The sequence below is a fragment of the Bombyx mori genome, chromosome 24 (genome assembly GCF_030269925.1).
Source record: "Bombyx mori chromosome 24, ASM3026992v2".
Taxonomy (NCBI): domain Eukaryota; kingdom Metazoa; phylum Arthropoda; class Insecta; order Lepidoptera; family Bombycidae; genus Bombyx; species Bombyx mori.
Genome location: NC_085130.1, coordinates 3,936,816 through 3,959,384, shown reverse-complemented (window position 1 = coordinate 3,959,384; position 22,569 = coordinate 3,936,816). Strand labels below are relative to the sequence as shown.

The window sequence follows — 22,569 nt, the reverse complement described above, 5'->3', positions numbered from 1 at the left end:
TCCCGAGAGCTTTGACATGTCCTTCTTCAAAAGAGCCTTGTAGAGAGTATTAAGCAGTAGGCAGCGGCTTGGCTCTTCCCCTGGCACTGCTGAAGTCCATGGGCGACGGGCACCACTCACCATCAGGTGGGCCGTATGCTCGTCTGCCTACAAGGGCAATAAAAAAAAAGATCAGCTTTGTTCATCGACTTTGCCAGCGCAAAGGCTGCACTTAGCCAAACTTAGTTTAATAAAATCTGCAAACCTCGTAAAGAAGAAAATGACGTCATGGTTGTATGACAACAAGATTTTGCTGCACAACTTAACGAATTCAGAAGCTGTGCTACATCTTATCATCTCTGTCACACACGACCTATGTGAGGTCTGTCAGTCGTTGTTCAATTGCAGACTGTGATCCTAATCTGATGTTTAATAGATGACTTTCTCGTGCGACAGAGATAACGCTATACAAAGCCGAAATTAGCCGATTGTCTCTATCCAATGATCGATGTTCAATAGTTATCGCCGGGTACTGTACTTATTTTACCAATATTGTATTCGGGTCTGACATATTAGCATGGTCGTATAACAATATTATTGACACGGTTACCTTTGGAGACGTAATGTCTGAATGCGGTATACACTTTGTGGTGCCTACGGATTCTGGTGTCCTTATACCACCAAATCACCAAATCACTTTACTGGTGGTAGGACCTCTTGTGTGTCCGCACGGGTAGGTACCACCACCCTGCCTGTTTCTGCCGTGAAGCAGTAATGCGTTTCGGTTTGAAGGGTGGAGCAGCCGTTGTAACTATACCGAGACCTTAGAACTTATATCTCAAGGTAGGTGGCGCATTTACGTTGTAGATGTTTATGGGCTCCAGTAACCACTTAACACCAGGTGGTCTGTGAGCTCGTCCACCTATCTAAGCAATAAAAAAATTAAAAAAAAAGCTGCCCACCGCAAGTATTAAGGTGCTCTGTTATTTCTACAGGAATCAAAGCGCGCGTTTTTCTACAGCATCGTAACCGAAGGCGGCGACAAGGAGAAGCTGGAAGCGTTCGTGAACTTCTGCGAGGACGCCATCTTTGAGATGACCCACGCGTCGGGTCTGATGGCCGCTTCGGACGACACCGCCGGCGGACCTAAGAACAGGGAGGCCAGCTACATGTACATGGGAGACGACGATGATGATCGGTATGTTTGTGGACGGTGAACTGGTACAAATGTGTTAGTGGACTGTGGACTGGTACAAATGTTTGTGGACTGTGGACTGATACAAATATTTTTGTAGACTGTTGACTGGTACAAATATGTTTGTGGACGGTGAACTGATACAAACCTACATGACAATCAAAGTGTTAAAAACTGAGAAATATCGGGCTGCAGTAATAATAACAATAATGTTATTTATTTTGCCAAAGATCCTTAGCGCATGTGCAAATTCTCAAGTTGATCTGTCGTGTTAGAGTCGCTCTTAATTATCATAAAAGATTATTTTACACAGATATATAGATACAAGAGCAGTCAATGAAATTGGGTTAAAAAATTATCGGACTTATTTTTTTTGTTTTTTTTTGTTAATATCAATCTTATTGGCTGTTTCCAGTGCCGGCAAGGATCCGTTCCGTCGCGGCATCCAATCAGTGAAAGACGGCATCTCCACGGCGTTCTCGTCTTTATCACCGTCGAACATAAAGGCGAAAATTGCAGATCTACAGCAAATGCCACCGGCAGAATTGGCCGTCGGCTTCTTCAAAATGTTCTTCTATATGTTCTATTACTTGGGCTATGGAGTGCTGGTCGTTGTCAGGTAAGACTTCGCCTTAAGCTCTAAGACTGACATTAACAACGTCCATGTCTGTAAGAGTTTCACCCGTTGATTCTTATCTATAGAAAAATTAATGAAATAAACACATGATTAATGTCTAGAATCGGTTTACTTACGTTTAGAATTTTTAGACAAAAAGTAAAAGGTAAATAAAAATTTATGCATAAATCGTCTTTATGTGTATAATGCAGTGATTCTCAACCTTTTATTTGTTGCGGCACATATTTAACGATTTTAAAATTTGGCGGCACACATTAAACGATTTTAAAATTTGGCGGCACACAAAGAAAAAGATTTAAACTATTTACTTTCTAAAACACTGCATAAAACGTTTATAAAAAACCATTAAATATACGAAATAAACTAATATATGCTTTAATAATATTTCAACGTTTAAAAAGGGATTATTTACAAGCTAATAATAATAAAAAAATTATTTGATATAATTTAATAATATTAACATCATTATATATTGGCAAAATTTAGCGGCACACTTTTGAAATTTCGCGGCACACAAAAGTGCCGCGGAACAGTGGTTGAGAATCACTGGTATAATGATTAGGTACATTGAAATCGTTTTGAATTTTATGTGTTTATTATTGTCTTCGCTTATCGTAAACGTAATTAAGAATTCGTCGTGGCCTAAAGGATAAGACGTCCGATGCATTCGTATCTAGCGATGCAACGGTGTTTGAATCCCGCAGGCGGGTACCAGTTTTTCAATTGAAATACGTACTTAACAAATGTTCACAATTGACTTCCACGGTGAAGCAATAACATCAGATCTATTCTCAGATTCTACTCGCTGAAAATATGAAGTGCGTATTTAATTAGAAAAAAATGATACCTGTTTGCGGGATTCGAACATTGACACAGTTGCGTCACTCGATACGAACGCACCGGTCGTCCTATCCTTTAGGCCACGACGCAGACACGGCCAGTGAGTTTCTCGCCTGATCTTCTCAGTGGGTCGCGTTTCCGATCTGGTGGTAGATTCTATGAAGCACTGCTCTTGCTAGGGTAGTGTTAGCAAATTCTCTCAGGTTAAGCCCGTGAGCTCATCTACCCGTCCGGCGTAACTAGAATAGCTACTGGCGAATAGTTAGGAAAAAAGCCACGACGACTCATTAGTTTTAGTTATGCTTACGAACCAAAACAGCCTAATGAAATACATAGATAATTATTTAATATAGTTTTCTGTTAAATATTTTCACGCTGCTCTAATTTACGAGTTCAGTCATTGGTAAATATATTTATTTATTGTTTAGATATTTTTAATTAATACTAGCTAACCCGGCAGACTTCGTAGTGCCTCAATCGAGAAATAAAAGACCTAAACTTTTGTATAAAATAAACTTAAAACAAACAAAAGGAATCCTTCCGATGGAGGACACATCAAAGAAAAAACAAAATTGTTATTATTATTTAATTCCGAGCATTTTGGTTCATATTTATCTACCTTTTAAACATTCTCTGGACTTCCACAAATAATTCAAGACTAAAATTAGCCAAATCGGTCCAGCCGCTCTCGAGTTTTAGCGAGACTAACGAGCAGCAATTCATTTTTATATATATAGATTACATTTATAATTTCGTAATCTATATCAAACCGTAATTATACACAATTTAATGTTAGCTTTTAACCGACTTCAAACAAGAGGAGACTCTCGTTTCGCGATGTGTGTTTTTTTTTAATTTAAAGCTTCACCGTTATTTTCTTTCAGGTACATATTCGGAGTGCTCCTTGGACTAATGCGGGGCCCGCAGGTGGAGGAGCCACCACCAGAGCCAACTGAAGAGGAGAAAATCGGTCAGTTAAGACACAGGTTGCTCGCGAATCAAAGTAAGGCGACCACCAGGTACTAAAGTGTGGATGCTTCGCCGGAAGCGTTTGGTCACGCGGACTAAAGAATTCGGTTTTTTTTTCAAGACGCCATTTTGTAAATGGCTGTATGATTCGTGTTTCCTTTGCCTTGAAATTTACTTGTAATGTTTAATATTTTTTTTACGTTAATTAATTACTGATTTGTTGTTTTGTAATCATGAATTTTATTGACGTGACCAAACGCAATATACAGACAAACTAAACAGCCACACGCAGAGTTGAGGAGTAACACTAAATGTTGCGCACACTGCTCACACACAGACACACTTACCTGTTTATATTTAAAAATATCTATTTTAGTTGAAACACTCAAAAATGTCAAGAACAAAATTGATAAAAATAATAAAAACAAAAATCGCACAAAACCTTCCTTTTGTTGAGACAATACGTGAATGAAGAATTTGAAAACTTCTATGACGCCGTTATTCTCTGGAATATGATGAAACGTAAAACCGACACTAAAGAGAGAAACAAATACCCCACTCGTCTGCGAGAGAATGAGATAGAGAGAATTTACCGCGCATGACGCGTTACTACAACACGACACATTATCGATAAAGTATTTGTTAATGAGCCAAACTACGGGCGGCATTCAATTTTTGATGTCCATGGACTCTTGAACCACTAAGGGGATATAAGCTCATTCGCCTATCTGCTGCTAGGCATCAACATATTATTTAGTATGGGGGGACTTCGGTCCTCTCTGTGTTTTGTACAATGCTCCACGAGGAGTGCTCTGAATCGTTTGAGATCTCTCCATCTCCTATTTACCATCGCATCTCCCGCCCGCAGAGTTCATCCATACTAATTGGAACCGCCGCGTTAATCCATAGTGCGTTTCCAGAGATCTTCTCTGCTATGAATGAATGAATACGATACATTCTAGACGCTATGATGTGTCCTTCTTCAAAGGCGATTTGTGGAGAGTACTCATTAGATAATGGCTTTGCTGTGCCTCTGACATTGCTGACGTACATGAGAGACCATTACTATTAGGGTGGAATGGATGCTCGTCAGCTTGCGAAGGCAATTCGGTCATTACGGATCCTCCCGATCCATTAACGGTGCTTTTAGGTACCACAAGCACCGGTCACCGACCTCGTCGAACCCGTTTCTTGCGGCGAAGGGCTCGACGAGCGAATTAACACATAGACACAGCTCACTGAGTTTCTGGCCGGATCTTCTCAGTGGGTCGCGTTTCCGATCCGGTGGTAGATTCCGCGAAGCACTGCTCTTGTTAGGGCCAGTGTTAGTCACACTCCCGGCTTAAGCCAGCTAGACCAGTGTGTGCTTAGTGAGTTTTTTACTTCACTTCCCTTCGTTTGACGCTGTTCCAACTCCATACGAATTAGAGTTAACTTTTACGCTATCGAGAACGTTAAAGAACTCGCACTAAGCACACTGTTCGTTGGCTCTGCTCTTGTAGGTTTGCGTTTTTCAACTAAAACGATCCTGTAAATATTCACAATAACCGTGAATTTGTTTTTACGTGTCTTTTTCTTTCTGGCTGCGATTAAGTATAACGCTGCTTAAGTTTCTGTGCGTGCTAATGCAAAGACGTTCGCCGGTATTCTGTTATTTAAATGAAATAGACAGAAAATAAGATGAGTTCTTGCGATTACTAGTGGTAGGACGTCTTGTGAGTCCGCGCGGGTAGGTACCACCACCCTGCCTACTTCTGCCGTGAAGTAGTAATGCGTTTCGGTTTGAAGGGCGGGGCAGCCGTTGTACTGTAAGAACTGAGACCTTAAAACTATTACCGCAAGGTAAGTGGCATTTGCGTTGTAGACGTCAATGGGCTCCGGTAAGCACTTAACATTAGGTGGCTACATTAGGTGGGTAAGATAAACATTTACATACGTCTATCGGAAAAATGAAATAAGTAATATTGTATATACCCTTTTCGTATTTCTTTAGGGGCATGTTAAATTATTATGAAGACGTGTTCTTTTATTAATTTTATTCGTCTTTGATCTGATATAATAGAAGGTAATTTGCGGCTTTCTTGTTTGTTTGTTTGTTTATCAGTGCCCTATGAAATTCTCGTGGCGTTTATATAATTAAAACAAAACTATATAAGTCGTTGATGCTACGTGATTCCAACGAATAGATGACAATGATATCGCGTGACGCCAACAACAGAATGATTTTATTTGATCAGGTCCGAGACATCTGCCAGCTTTACCGCCTGCTGATGACACTGGACAGATGCAAGTCTCGGCCTTCGGTTTGGACATAACTAAAGAAGACAACGGGCAGTGAGTATTGAAAGCTTATTGTACATCTATTGGACACCGGGAATGCTTTGCGTAATTATTTTATATGTTACTCCTTTATCTCCTTTTTGATGGTTGGTGATGGTTCGCACCGAAGCAACGTTCATATATGAATGGTTGTGGTACCAAAACACTTTCTTGTCATTTTTTTTTTCCTACCTTTGCTGATAGCCTTAAGAGGGTATTTCAGCTTCTCCTTGACGTGTAGGTGAGCTCAGGGGACTCAAACCGGGAGTGTTGCTAATACTGACCCTAGCAAGAGCAGTGCTTCACAGAATCTACCACCGGATCGGAAACGCTGAGAAGATCCGGCGAGAAACTCGGTGGGCTAACTTGTCACATAAAATCCGGCCCTGAGATGAAATTCTCTCCATGATGTTAACTGAGTGCTATGACATGTACTTCTAATGAGGCTTGTTGAGTAACCAGGTGTTGGGCATTGGCTGTGCCCCTTGCATTGCTGACGTCCGTGGGCGACGGCTACCACTCACAGCTAGATCGTGCGCTAATCTGTCTAAAAGAGAGAGAACACTTGACAGCTTGCAGGATACTTATGGTATATATTTACGTATTACTTATACCAACGCAGGATCCAGGTGAAGCCGCACGAGTCTCCTACTACATCGACGCCGTCTTCAGGTGAAGAGGCTGACGCGTCTCTCGACGAGGGACTGGAACACTCCGAAGAGCAACGACCACCGTCGCTGATCGACTTATTAGGGTAAATGAATTATCTGCAACTATAGAGCTGATGCTAGTGTAATAGTTGTAGGTATAGTAGTAAGGGCGTATGGGAAGATCGCCTGAGTGAGTATAATACCTATACCGCAAAGTGATCATGGGTTCCTGTTCGACAGTCTCTGTGCAACACCAACGAGGGTTAGGACTTTATATTTGAACTTTGTGATTTGTATGAATCGCTCTGCCTTCATAACACCTTTAATTATACGTGTTTGCGGGTATCCGCATACTGCGTCAAGTACTGCTTAAGTTTATATAAGAGGATCATGTTTTTCAGCGGGGAACAAGCAAAGAAACAAGCTCTAGAGCGCATTGAGGCTCAGGCCGCGCAACAGGCCGCCATGTCGGCGATCGAGGCCGAGAGCAAGAAGGTAAGCTATCGTCTCTTGTTTTGCCGGAAACGTGTCAAGAGTTCAGTGGTCATGGACTGTTTCGTCACAAACGTGACGTCATCAACTTTGCGACGGGAAGTCGAAATGTCCATTGTATTCCATAGACATTAAAACATCTTCGGTAAATAGCATTTCGATTAATGATGCCAACTAATCGTTCTCCGATTGTTTTGATGCAGCGAGGATTTCAAAATTTATATTTCAAAAAGGTATTTTTTATGATTTGTTTGTTAAAACAATTGTAATTATTGTATTTGACGTAATTAAGAGATATAGCGGGTCCGGCAGACATACTGTCATGAAAATTAAAGGGTTCCAGAATCTGATCGCAGCGCCACCTATTCGATCTAAAATACTAAATTGTGGACATGAAGAAGGGCTCGACAAGTTAAAAAACTTTCATATCGCGACACCGAACCCCGCTAAAAGTTTCACGCATGAATTCCGCAATTATGTTGCAAATACCAACTTGTAAGCATTGATTGGCGAACCTTGGGGAAGGGTTATGTTCAACAGTGGACGTGCGTGGTCTGAAAAAATAATAATTAATCAGCCGTCACATATAATGTGTATACCTAACCTTTTTAAACCGTCACATTCACGAAGCTATCGAAGTGTTCTGTAGCTTCAATTTACGCCGATACAAAAACCCGTAGTATAGGGTCCGTAGCTTTGGGAAGCATTTTCAGTTACCGCTTCTGCAGATGTTTTTATTTTTATTTTATTGCATAGATGTGTGGGCGAGCTCACAGCCTACCTGGTGTTAAGTGGTTACCGGAGCCCATAGACATCTACAACGTAAATGCCGCCACCCACCTTGAGATATGAGTTCTAAGGTCTCAGTATAGTTACAACGGCTGCCCCACCTTTCAAACCGAAACGCGTTACTGCTTCACGGCAGAAATAGGTAGGGTGGTGGTACTTACCCGTGCGGACTCACAAGAGGTCCTACCACCAGTATGTCCATGCTCTTGGAAGCAGCAAGGATAAACATACACCGATCAAAACTGTGTTCCTCGGCACAGGCCGTCCAGGGTCCTGCTTCGTCGTCAGCTCTCTCCCAAGTGGATCTGTCGCAGTACACACGGCGAGCCGTTTCGTTTTTGGCCAGAAACTTCTACAACTTGAAATACGTGGCCCTCGTGCTGGCTTTTTGCATCAACTTCGTGCTTTTGTTTTATAAGGTAAGCTATTAAGGCAAGACGTAATAGTTTTGTTTTGGATAAATCTCTAAAATTTCAAATGGGAAATGAACAAGACCGTACAAGAACTTTTTCAAATAACAATAAGTACTATAATGCAAACGGCAATGTACCTATACCTTACTACTGAAATGGGAAGTCCACACTTTTATTGTAAGAATTTTTATATTCATTGGTTTTTTTTATTGCTAGGATGTCTGTGCAGATGGTGTTAAATGCTCATCGGATCCATAGGCCTTAACCACGTTAACGTAGCTGCCCATCTTGAGACTTGTGTTTGAGTACAACGGCTGACTCACCCTTCAAACCGAAACGCATTACTGCATCACGGCAGAAATAGGCAGGGCGGTGGTACTTACCCGTGCAAGACCCCATACTAACACTAAAATTCATAGGCGCTAACAAATTATTTGACCAGACTGTCTCTAAGCAGCTTTGTTTTATTGGGAGTAATCAATCCTTGGTCCGTTGTCTTCAGGTTTCGACTCTTGATGGCGAAAAAGCCGAAGGTTCGGGCATCGGAGATATCATTGCGGGGTCTGGTTCTGGGCAAGGCTCTGGCAGTGGTGACGGTGAGTTAGGATCCGAATTAATAACTCTAGTGTCGCAATTTCACTCCACTAATTGTGACAAAACCTCTTGTCTCCAACAACAAACAAGTTTGGAGTATTCAATACCTACAATGAGGCTTTCGAAATCGTAATCCTGCAATATCCTTCACATGTGTCAAAAGGATTTCTTTTCGTTCTTTCCGTGCCTGGACTTTGTAGTACTTTTACGCTATTTTAGTTATTGTGCGTGGTAGTTATGTCATGAAATTTTACACAGTTACATGGTATAGGCCTAAAGTCACCAAATTCAGCGGAGAATGGGCAGCAGCGCCCTCCGAGGATTCCATACTGTCCTTCATATTTCTGCAGCAAAGCATGCATGAGTTGGAAGGAAGGGGCCGGATTTTATGTAAAACAATTTAGACTAGGATCTCATATTTCAATATTGTCTCCATTTATGCAATAACAAAAGACGTTTTGATGTGAATCATCTATGGTCGCACGTAAAATCGATTGCTGGCATGGCGACGCATATATCTAGTAGTATGTAACACTGGTCTGTTGTTAATATTAATATTTTATTTTACGTTATGCCACATGAATTGCCTGTCGTAAACTATATTTTTATGCATCAATAACTGCACTAATTAATATCAATGTTTCACGCTTGCCAGCCTTTTTATGTACCAGTCTTATTTCTTTTTTTTTTATTACTTAGATGGGTGGATAAGCTCACAACATACCTGGTGTTAGGTGGTTACTGGAGTCCACAGACATCTACGGCGCAAATGCGCCACCCATCTTGATATATAAGTTCTAAGGTCTCAAGTATAGTTACAACGGCTGCCCCGCCCTTCAAACCGAAACGCATTACTGCTTCACGGCAGAAATAGGCAGGGTGGTGGTGCCTACCCGCGCGGACTCACAAGAGGACCTACCACCAGTGTGAAGAAACGCTATTTACGCCTATATAAATATTGGACGCAGGAAGCGGCGAAGAAGACGACGCATTAGAAGTGGTACATATCGATGAAGACTTCTTCTATATGGAGCACGTCATCAAAGTGGCAGCGGTCCTGCATTCCATCGTGTCCCTGGCTATACTGATCGGGTATTATCATTTGAAGGTTCGTATCTGTTTGGTGGGTCTATTGGTGCATAGGCAGACCAAAGACCAGTTTAATGCGAGTCTTTTACCTTCTCGATCGCGTAAAAGCTAAGTCAAATTTGTGTGGAGTTTTTATTTATTTATTGCTTAGTTGTGTGGACGAGCTCACAGTCCACCTGATGTTAAGTGGTTACTGGAGCCCATAGACATCTACAACGTAAATGCGCCACACATCTTATATAAGTTCTAAGGTCTCAGTATAGTCACAACGGCTGCTCCACCCTTCAAACCGAAACGCATTACTGCTTCACGGCAGAAATAGGCAGGGCGGTGGTACCTACCCGTGCGGAGTCACAAGAGGTCCTACCATCAGTAATTGCCAACTCTACCACGTTTGAACATAGGGGCGCTATTCTAACTATTACGCGATCGAGTAGTTAAAAAACTCGCACTAAGCACACTGGTGTTGAAAGATTAAAGACTAAAGTTTGTGCCGATTTCGAAATTTCAATTTCCCAGGGTCCAATCCGCACTGATGAAACTTTTGCTTTGGGATAAAATGAAGGTTTAGAACACAGTATAAAAACGACCGGTTTTGACGTTAATGTCACGGTTTCAATTCTGTCTTTTTCCTTTAAAGCTTAACGCGCGATTGTTCTTTATAAAAATAAGAAGAATTGTAGCGTCACAATGTGGTCCAGCATTGGTGCCGTCGTTTATGTGATGAAAAGTCCTCACTATTGTTTGGTTTGTGTCCCGAAAACCCAAAAATAAGTACCTCTGGCCTGGTAATAGTTTGGTAATTTTAGGTACCGCTTGCGATCTTCAAACGCGAGAAGGAAATAGCTCGTAAACTGGAGTTTGACGGCCTGTACATCGCCGAGCAACCCGAAGATGATGACTTCAAAAGTCATTGGGATAAACTCGTCATATCCGCTAAGTAAGTATAGTGTGTGCCAGATTGTGTTAGACTGTGTTATATGGCTCTAGGAAAACTTCGAGCATCGTTTGAAAAAAAAGTAATGAATACATACTTTATAGATGAACCTATTGACTCGAAGGACCCTTTCAAAAACCACCCGAATAATGCAACAAGGAATTGCTTATACCTTACTTCTTCATTGAACAATTCATTGTGTTTCAAACTACAGAATGTGACCGATTTTAGATAAATTTCTACAAAGCACGTACTCATAATAAAATATCTATGCTCATATTCGATGGTCCTTAATGCACCATTTGATAGAGGCCTTATTGGCACTGACGTTTAAAAATCCATATTTATATTATTTTGCACTACGTACTTGAAGGACCTCACGCACCACATAGCACCATAAACGAACTAGAGGTGGCACGTAAATTATTCATAAACTCTTACCTCTTGTTTTTTATTGCTTAGATGGGTGGATGAGCTCACAGCCCACCTGGTGTTAAGTGGTTACTGAAGCCCATAGACGACATCTACATCGCAGATGTACAACCCACCTTGAAATAAAAGTTCTAAGGTCTCAGTATGGTTACAACGGCTGCCTCACCCTTCAAACCGAAACGCATTACTGCTTCACGGCAGAAATAGGCAGGGTGGTGGTATCTAACCGCGCGGACTCACAAGACGTCCTACCACCAGTAATTACGCAATTATTATTAGAAGTAATTATTAGAAGCCTTATTGGCACTGACGTTTAAAAATCCATGTATTTTTGCACTACATACTTTCAGGACCTCGTACTCCACATAGTACCATAAAAAAACTAGAGGCGGCACGTAAATTATTCATAAACACTTACCCACAGTCACGGAGGAGCTTGGCGGGGTATTTCAATTCGCAACCACATCTACTTGTTCATTATGGTATACATTCGTTCGCTCTAGGTCCTTCCCTGTGAACTATTGGGACAAATTCGTGAAGAAGAAAGTACGAGCTAAGTACTCTGAGACCTACGACTTCGATTCAATATCGAATATGCTCGGGATGGAGAAGACTTCGTTCTCAGCTCAAGAAGACGAAGGCAGCAAGGGGTTGCTCCACTAGTAAGTGAACCAATATTAAATTTATAATGTTTCACCCTCACAATCAAATGTATATGTCGGCGTTAAGCCAGGATTTACACACATAAGTTCTTTTACAATGAAAATACAATACAATTCTATAAAACTTTAACATTACTTGTTTACAACAAAAAGCCACGCCTGAGTTATTCAGTGGTTCTTACACAATTAGCCATTTTGTGTTGGTTATAGCAACTACAACTTCTTTTATACAAACAGATGTAATTACTGCGAAACAATTCACAAAACATAGCTTAATATTCAAAATACATATTTTAGTGATTTTACATGACTCACATTTAATTTATTTTACATTAATTACTTTTAATTAATATTAACTAACATTGTTATTATCCAGCCTAATAATAGATGGCGCCAACAACATCATTGCATAACAATTACAATACTTAATTAAATTATTAGTACTGTTAATTATAATATAAATTATTATTAATATTTATGCTTTATTCATATTTAATCATTTATAGTCATTTGTGTTTTTAGACAATAATATAAACATTAAACATATTCTGAACATTTTCACATCAAAACAGTGTCTGCTAATAATTAAATATGGTAGAATAACAGTTTTGTTGCTAATAATAAATAAATATTAACATAGAATAAACTAAACTATATATTATTAAGTTAATTATTGCCAACAGTGGCATCTGCGCCCATACGGCCATACTGATTCCAGCGCGTCCCTTGCGCTGTTTTAGCATTTCACATAACAGTAAACAAGGCATATCCCCTACTGGGATCTACCCAATACACAAGGCATCATTCACCCTTACGAGATCTAGCTAACACACAAGAGAATCACCCAACGGGATTTACCCAACACACAAAGCATCACTCATACAGGTCTAGTTAACTCGCAAGCCATCATCCTTACAGGATCTAGCCAACTTACCAGGCATCACCCTTACGGGATCTAGCCAACACACTCGGCATCACCCATACGGGATCTAGCCAACTCACAAGGCATCACCCACTTGGGATCTAGCCAACTCACAAGGCATCACCCTCTCGGGATCTAGCCAACTCACAAGGCATCACCCACTTGGGATCTAGCCAACCCACAAGGCATCACCCTCTCGGGATCTAGCCAACCCACAAGGCATCACCCCTTCGGGATCTAGCCAACTCACAAGGCATCACCCATTCGGGATCTAGCCAACTCATAAGGCATCACCCATACGGGATCTAGCCAACTCATAAGGCATCACCCATTCGGGATCTAGCCAACTCATAAGGCATCACCCATACGGGATCTAGCCAACTCATAAGGCATCACCCATTCGGGATCTAGCCAACTCATAAGGCATCACCCATACGGGATCTAGCCAACTCACAAGGCATCACCCATACGAGATCTAGCCAACTCATAAGGCATCACCCATACGGGATCTAGCCAACAAGACCAGGATTAAGGATTCGCATGGTGGCCCGCCAGCGTTTTAGGAAGGATAATTGGATAGGAAAATAAAAGTAGCCACTTTAACAAATTATCAATCATTTTACAGCAGAACAAATCTCTCTGCCCATACGGTAAATTTTTCAATTATCAGAATCCTCTGACATTAAGAAGATAGATTTACCTGTATCAAACCTTTACCATTACCAAACCTTTACCTTTACCTTTATCAAAACACATTGGATGGTAGAGACCGCTCGTCCATCCATTTCTCACCAGCTGATTCAACTTCCCCTAATTCATCATTCAGCGGACCATTTCCAATTTGCTTTATTTTAATGGCAGGTAGGGAACATCATCCTCCTAATGCCTCTGCATTTTTGTTTTATTTTTGTGCTGTAGCTTTTAATCAACTGTAATTCTTAAAGCTGCCTGTTAGAGCTTGTTAAATTATATTTTATAAACGTGTGACATTTATGACCCATCAATAGTTCAGCATGCCTGTTGACCATGCTCTCTCTCTTTGCAATAATGTGGTACTGAATTTCATACTGTTCACAAGTTTTTGAAACTCCTGAATTATCTTTTATCTTGGTGATTTTTTTAAAAGTGACAGGGTTCCAAAAATGTAACTAAGATTTTTAAAGCACAAATCAATACAGAGATCTGTGCAATCCTTTTTCTTGACTAATAATAAATTGGCATCCCCACTAGAAACCTAGGGTGCAGAGAGTTAGTCACCCACTCATCCAAAAATAAATAATTATGAAAGGAAAAGTAATAATATGGAGCTACTGAACAGGGATGAGCTGTCTCTTATTATGACATTTTATTAAAAGTTTATTTGTATTGTAATATGCTTGAACTCCTCACAATAAACAGGAGACATACAGTATGTACAGCGTTGTACTATCCTATCCAAATTAATTATTTCAAATCCAACTTTTATCTGCCTGATCACCATCTATCTATCTTTGCAAAAGTTACATGATGATTGAATAATGACTCCAAACTTGAGCGTTCACTGGATAGAAACTTATAAAAATAGATAAGTTCTCTTCAAAGAGTGCAACACTGAGAAGTTATTTTTAAAAGATTAAAACCTATTAGGATGTCAGCAAGACTGTCAGTATTACCATATGATTATGATTACCATATGAAATTCTATAATAGTTCTAGTATTTTTCTCCATTAAAAGTCACAATGCTTTGTTTTGAAATCAGTTGACCCCTTATGCTCAAAAACTTTACATGAAGTTGTTTAGCTTGCTAAACTAGATCTGCAATGACTTAAGTCTTATTAGTTGACCCTTTATGCTCAAAAACTTTACATGAAGTTGTTTAGCCTGCTAAACTAGATCTGCAATGACTTAAGTCTTATTAGTTGACCCTTTATGCTCAAAAACTTTACATGAAGTTGTTTAGCTTACTAAACTAGATCTGTAATGATTTAAGTCTTATTTGTGGTGATACCAGGTGATACGTTTGTCATCTTGACGGCGGTAACAAGTTTTCTCGAAATGACGCAAGTGACGCAGTAACCACATTTAAAACCTTAGTGTTACTAAAAGTGCCACGAAAACTGAAGGAATCATTATGTGATTGTGATAAAACTGAGTTATGTTTAGATTATTAACATTATATTTACAGTATATTTTCAATTTGACGCTTTCGGAACGTTTTTAGAATCGATATTATTTAGGAAGCGAAATACACACCACAGCGTATTTCTCAATAACTTGGATCGAATAAATTTAAGATAAATACCTGAAATCAGTATTTTTACCATCTCAGCGTCAGTAGTTTTTCCAAAACATCCACGGTCTAGAACTCATTTTAAATATCCACATCCTTACTGAATGCATGGATCAGTTCGTCCCTCGCTTGCTCCAATGCGGTTCAATACAAAGACCAGATATCGGCTTATGTCTTGCTTGCTCTTTTGAACTCGATGTTCATGCGATGAAACAATTAGCTTCATGATAGTTTCGTCCACATTTCCGCATCGGTATAAAAGTTATAATACCACCACAAGGGTACAGCATTTGCAGCTATCATCACTTTTCGCCTTTTTAATACAGGTTGAGAGACCCATCACTTCTTCAACAGTGGGTTACTTCATTCGGGGGCTTACGATTAATTTTGGGGCTGTGATCCCACTTCTGATGTCGGCGTTAAGCCAGGATTTACACACATAAGTTCTTTTACAATGAAAATACAATACAATTCTATAAAACTTTAACATTACTTGTTTACAACAAAAAGCCACGCCTGAGTTATTCAGTGGTTCTTATTACTATTACTCTCTTACTCTAATATATTAAGTGTATAATCTATGGTTCTTACACAATTAGCCATTTTGTGTTGGTTATAGCAACTACAACTTCTTTTATACAAACAGATGTAATTACTGCGAAACAATTCACAAAACATAGCTTAATATTCAAAATACATATTTTAGTGATTTTACATGACTCACATTTAATTTATTTTACATTAATTACTTTTAATTAATATTAACTAACATTGTTATTATCCAGCCTAATAATAGATGGCGCCAACAACATCATTGCATAACAATTACAATACTTAATTAAATTATTAGTACTGTTAATTATAATATAAATTATTATTAATATTTATGCTTTATTCATATTTAATCATTTATAGTCATTTGTGTTTTTAGACAATAATATAAACATTAAACATATTCTGAACATTTTCACATCAAAACAGTGTCTGCTAATAATTAAATATGGTAGAATAACAGTTTTGTTGCTAATAATAAATAAATATTAACATAGAATAAACTAAACTATATATTATTAAGTTAATTATTGCCAACAGTGGCATCTGCGCCCATATATACTATAATAAAATGTATTACCAGCTCGTGTGCTAATATTGCGCGATTTTATCATCACTCGAAACAAGCAGACCGCGTCTTATCCCATTTCTTAAATGAATACCAATAAGACAGGCGATTGGATGATGCGAACAAGAATTGGTGAAAGTTACCAAAAAAGAATGATAACCTTCTTTGTGGTCTTGAAGACGCTTAAAACAGTCTTTGTTAACGCCACCGGTATTTTATATCTATTACGGTAGATTGAGAGCTACTCTGCCCAAATTAATTAACCAGATATGATCCTGATTGACGATGCACCCTATCAATCCTATACTTTTTTTCCTACCTTATCGGAGTTGGTAGCGTAATGGGCGATTCCAACTTCACGCGGAGCGATCGATGAGCTCACGGGCTCAACTTGAAAGAATCGCTAACACTAGGCCTAGCAAGAGCAGTGCTTCGCTGAATCTACTAATGTATCAAAATCGCGACCCATCGAAAAGATCCGACGAGAAACTTAGTGGTTAATTCTGCACGAAGAAGGTGGAAGCTATGTATAAAATTCGTTATAAGGATGATGGCCTAGACAGGAATGAACCACCTGAACAGTCGTTTCCTGCACCAAAATGTCAATAGGCTCTTTAAGCGCTGTTACCAGGATTTATGGGGGCGGATTTATGATCAGAGGAATGACATAAGATTCCAAGGACGAAAGTATCGAGCAACTGTACCGTATGTTCCATGGGGAGTGCTCTGAGGAATTGTTTGAGATGATATCGGCATCTCGTTTTTACCATCGCACCGCCCGCCATCGGAGTAGAGTTCATCTATACTACCTGGAGCCACTGCGGTCATCCACAGTGCGTTTCCAGAGATCTTTTTTGCCACGTACCATCCGGCTATGGAATGAGCTCCTCTCCACTGTGTTTCCCGAGCGCTATGACATGTCCTTCTTCAAACGAGGCTCGTGGAGAGTATCAAGCGGTAGGCAGCGGCTTGGCTCTGCCCCTGACATTGCTGAAGTCCATGGACGACGGTAACCACTCACCATCAGGTGGGCCGTATGCTCGTCTGCCTACAAGGGCAATAAAACATATATAAAAAAAAACTGTTTGTTCGAGGTCTGAACTAAAGTTAATAACTAGTTTGGACTGCATGTTAATATTGAACGTTTCCCGCAGCATTATAAACATCGACTGGCGTTACCAAGTGTGGAAGGCCGGCGTCACGATAACGGACAACTCCTTCTTGTACTCGCTGTGGTATTTCGCTTTCTCGGTCATGGGAAATTTCAATAATTTCTTCTTCGCGGCCCATCTACTGGACGTCGCCGTCGGCTTCAAGACTCTAAGGACGATTCTTCAATCAGTAACACATAATGGGAAACAGGTATTTTGTCTCCTCATTCATGTCGGTAATAGCTTATGTGGCTTTTTTATTGCGGGTGAACGAGATGATGGGGCACGTTTTTAGATGGACGAGCTCACAGCCCACCTACTATTAAGTGGTTACTGGAGCCCATAGACAGCTACAACGTAAATGCGCCACCCACCTTGAGATGTAAGTTCTAAGGCCTCAGTATAGTTACAACGGCTGCCCCGCCCTTCAAACCGAAACGCATTACTGCTTCGCGGCAGAAATAGGCAGGGTGGTAGTACCTACCCGTGCGTACTCACAAAAGCAGTATTTACGCTATAATACGCTGTATATTGCCACGTCCGCTTCATGAAACCACACACCCTGTATTTATTTATTTTCAGCTCGTCTTAACAGTGATGTTGCTTACGATCATCGTGTACATATACACTGTGATCGCTTTCAATTTCTTCCGCAAGTTCTACGTCCAGGAGGAAGATGACGAGGTCAACCGGAACTGTCATGACATGCTGACGGTGCGTAGAATATTGTGTTACCTTAATGGTCATTACCAAAATATAGACCAATGTCTTCTTCTTTGTCTCCACCTTATCCAACTAGGTGGGGTCGGCACAGCGAATTTTTCTATTCCATTCTCCTCATCAACCGTCATCTCAACACTCACTCCTCTCTCTCTAATATCGTCATTCACACACTCTATCCATGTCTTCTTCTGTCGACCACTTCCCCCTCTACCTTGCACTACCACTTCCATACATCTCCTAGTCACATGTGTCTACTCTGTACGCATCACATGTCCATACCGAGCTCATTAATTTGTTAATTACCGGGGCTACTTTCACACTTTCTCTGGTATACCAATTTATGAAACTAATTTAAATTCTCTTTTACATGAACATTTTATTCTAGTTATTTTTTAAAATGAAACTTCTTTAGGCGCGTTGTGAGTAAAATTTAACTCTCGACAGATTCGTTACGGCTAGAGAGAAAAAAAATACAATTTAGGAAGAGCGAGAATGAGCAAAATAGACAGAGCGTCTCGCGAACCAGTCGACCGGGGAGAGAGGGAAAGGACAAAGCTAGCTAGGTCGTTTCTCCTATACACAATATTCCCTATTACAAGAAAAAATTATATAAGGATGAAAAATAAAGAAAACCACAGTACTACCCACCGCAAAAGAAGTTTCACTTCTTTCACGTGCACCAAGTTGCATGCGGACTTATATCTTTTTATAATTAATTGAAAATTTTATAACTATTAAAAGTAAAGACGTCATCAGTGGCATAAAGGAAGTGAAACCGTTGCCTTAAAAAAATAACTTCCGTGATGGTGCTCCATGATACGTGTGTAGGAACGAAGATATCAATTGATATAATTAAATGCATCGCTTTCAACACGCATCCCTAAAAGCTCGTATATTTTATTTCGGTACAGCGTCGGTAGCTGAAGATATAACATTTAAACATTATCCAACAAAATATATCGTACTATGTCGAATTATACAATATATTAATCCATTTATAATATTATGATGTTAATACAATAGCACTTTGTATACTTTGTTTAATACGGATAGAAAATTTAGAAAATGGCGGCCCTTTTAAAATCACAATATTTAATAACAAAGTTTGCCGCCAAAATTAAACAAAACAATGGATTAGAAGAATGACAGATATATGACATTGTTTTTTTTTTTCAATTATTGCCTCAGTGTTTTAGACCATACAGCCAAATTGTTGACGTTATTGTGCAAATGTTCTGTGGTCCAGTGCTTCGTGTTCAACCTGTACAAGGGAGTGCGCGCCGGCGGTGGTATCGGGGACGAGCTGGAGCCGCCCGACGGAGACGACTCCGAGGTCTACAGGATCATATTCGACATATCCTTCTTCTTCTTCATCATCGTCATTCTGCTGGCCATTTTGCAGGGTGATTACATACACACTTACATTATTACTGTTTTGAATTTTTTGTGCAATTGCAATGACTTGTGTTGCCATACTAGAAACAATTATATATAGTGTCATGCTTAGGATTACCTTAAATAGAGTTCATATATTTTAAAAACGTTGCTGCAGTAAGGACATCTATTTAATAAGAGTCCTTCAAATTGCTTGCTTGCAACAAATATTCAGTGTTAGAAAGTAATTTATCTAACTGCTGTGTCCTGTGTCTGAAGGTTTGATCATCGATGCCTTCGGTGAGCTCCGTGACCAGCTCGAGTCCGTGAAGGAGGACATGGAGTCCAACTGCTTTATATGCGGCATCAATAAAGACTACTTTGATAAGGTGAGCTAAGTATTGAAGTTTTTACAGACACACACACAGACACACACACAGACACACACACAGACACACAGACACACACACAGACACACACACAGACACACACACAGACACACACACAGACACACACACAGACACACACACAGACACACACACACACACACACACACACACACACACACACACACACACACACGCACCACACACGCACCACACACGCACCACACACGCACCACACACGCACGTACATGCACACACCTAATATAATATATATGTATGTTTATGGAATTTTCTTCGGTTTTTGTGGGACATTTATGTTTAAGTTTGGTAATGTTTAAGAGGCATCCTGTATTTTGGATGAAGCGGTCACTTTAGTTCGTGAATGCGATAGAACTTCTCAGTGGTTCGCCAACCTGATCCGATTGTAGATTCAGCGAAGCACTGCTCTTGCTAGGGCTAGTGTTAGCTATTTCCTCAAGCTGAGCCCCGTGAGCTCACCTATACGTTCGGAGAAGCTAGTCTAACCACCTTTACTAGCAGTAATTAGGCAAATAAAATGAAGTTTAGGACAGTACTGACGCGACTCTATTTCAGGTTCCACATGGGTTCGATACGCACGTGCAGCGAGAACATAATTTAGCGAATTACATGTTCTTCCTTATGCATCTCATCAATAAACCAGACACGGAATACACCGGTGAGTACATTACGCATTTTCTATCTACGTTCTAGCTTACGGACCATTTAGCACTGGTTACCGTGGTCCAAGCATTATAATCGAAATATACTGGTGGTAGGACGTCTTTTGAGTCCGCACGGGTAGGTACCACCGCCCTGCCTATTTCTGCGGTGAGCAGTGATGCGTTTCGGTTTAAAGGGCGGGGCAGCCGTTGTACTGTTAAAAGTGAGACATTACGACTCATGTCTCAAGGTGGGTGGAGGCATTTACATTGTAGATGTCTATGGGCTCCGGTAACCACTTAAGATCAGGTGGGCCATGAGCTCGTCCATCCATCTAAGCAATAAAAAAAACACTACGTCAAAATCTCAACTTTTACTGATGGTAGTACCTCTTGTGAGTCCGCGCGGGTAGGTACCACCACCCTGCCTATTTCTGTGGTGAGCAGTAATGCGTTTCGGTTTGAAGGGCGGGACAGCCGTTGTACTGTAAAACTGAGACTCATCACCAGATAGGGCTTGAGCTGGTTCACCTAACTAAGCAAAGAAAAAGAGTTTCATTTCGACCATTCCACTTGGTTACTGTCGGTTGCCGATTTTAATATTTTGTTTTGATTTTTATGACATAATTTCGGGTTGTTCGCCTCTGATCCCTTAGTCACATTAGAACACTGGCGAAAAGAGGAAGTACTAATTGAAGACTTAAAGAAAAACTTGTAGGTGCAAAAATGATGTTCGGTATTTGTTTAAATGATTTTTTTTTGAACCCTTCAGGTCAAGAAACATACGTATGGAACATGTACACGCAGCGTTGCTGGGACTTCTTCCCGGTCGGTGACTGCTTCAGGAAGCAATACGAAGATCTTATGGGAGAATAAACAGGAAACAAAACAAACAACATAGGAGATTTTAGTACAAACCTGTCAAGTGGCATTACGATCGCTTTTCATTGACAATTACGAAATTAATTCTGTCAATGTCACTGTCACTTTCTCTCCAATATGCCATAATAATATAAAGGAGATGATCGGTAAAATCGTTTTTCAAATTTTCGATGACTAATGTCTTGCCAAATTAACAATGCAGTCTTACAGAATGTATTTTTAGTGGATACTAGAGATAATTTATAAAAAATCGTTATTTGTCATTAAGTCTAACAGCGCTTAAAAGTTGGAATTTTGTCAGTTATTAAATAATAGGCTTATCTTAAATACTTGCCAATAAATATTACCGTATCCACCTTAAATGCTTTTCAATTGTTTATGTACGATAAGACAATTTAAATACTATTCCGATCGGTTCTATAACCAATTTTAATTACATTTTATATTATTAATTACTTCAAGCTAAAAATTCGCCTATAAAAAAACCTTTTAAATTGTAAAATTTCATTCGATTGCCCTTAAAGTAAACAGATATAATGCAAATTTAAATTGTTGGTAAATCAAATTTAAAAAAAAAAAATACTTTGCTCAAACCGTTTTAACTTTATTGCATTCTCTTGCGTTGCATTGCCTAGCAAAAAAAATCCGAACTTAGGTAATCTATATAAGTATCTAAGCAAAATACGTAAGAGCTTACGCAAATTATTAGCTGTGTACAGGTGTTTTGAATGTGTATTTAGATTTCATAAAAATATATTAAACTCGAACATTTTATTTGGTCCATTGTATCTTGAGAACTTACACTTATAATTCGTTTGTTTAAATCGTGAGTGACATTGACAGAAGACATATGACATCTTCAAAACATCTGTAATTTGACTAATTTTATTTAAAAAAAAGTTTACGAAAATTTTATATTTTATAGGTACAAAGTTTGAAGTTATTTGTCGAACAAAATAAAATGTAGTTCGAGTGGCCTTTCCATGAAATAATAATATTTGTTTAATATTACTTATATTACTTAAGATAATTTTATTGTAAAGCTAAATAAATTGAATATTATT

General features: G+C 39.5%; 1 protein-coding gene across 13 annotated transcripts in view; it reads left to right on the top strand.

Annotated features, from left to right (window-relative positions):
* The window catches only part of LOC101739070 (ryanodine receptor), a 172,547-nt gene extending 149,978 nt beyond the window's left edge, over positions 1-22,569 (top strand). For 8 of the 13 annotated variants that reach the window (XM_012689311.4, XM_062675641.1, XM_012689315.4 and 5 more), the window contains 17 exons: positions 975-1,177; positions 1,590-1,793; positions 3,536-3,654; positions 5,858-5,954; positions 6,562-6,693; positions 6,991-7,084; positions 8,131-8,289; positions 8,786-8,879; positions 9,846-9,985; positions 10,776-10,906; positions 11,839-11,997; positions 17,464-17,671; positions 18,043-18,174; positions 19,430-19,586; positions 19,837-19,946; positions 20,538-20,640; positions 21,396-22,569. In XM_012689311.4, the coding sequence (XP_012544765.2) occupies positions 975-1,177; positions 1,590-1,793; positions 3,536-3,654; positions 5,858-5,954; positions 6,562-6,693; positions 6,991-7,084; positions 8,131-8,289; positions 8,786-8,879; positions 9,846-9,985; positions 10,776-10,906; positions 11,839-11,997; positions 17,464-17,671; positions 18,043-18,174; positions 19,430-19,586; positions 19,837-19,946; positions 20,538-20,640; positions 21,396-21,499 (2,346 nt within the window). In that variant the 3' untranslated portion in view covers positions 21,500-22,569. The remainder of the gene's footprint in view (positions 1-974; positions 1,178-1,589; positions 1,794-3,535; positions 3,655-5,857; positions 5,955-6,561; positions 6,694-6,990; positions 7,085-8,130; positions 8,290-8,785; positions 8,880-9,845; positions 9,986-10,775; positions 10,907-11,838; positions 11,998-17,463; positions 17,672-18,042; positions 18,175-19,429; positions 19,587-19,836; positions 19,947-20,537; positions 20,641-21,395) is intronic. The other 5 variants (XM_012689312.4, XM_062675639.1, XM_012689313.4 and 2 more) reach the window with 1 other exon arrangement.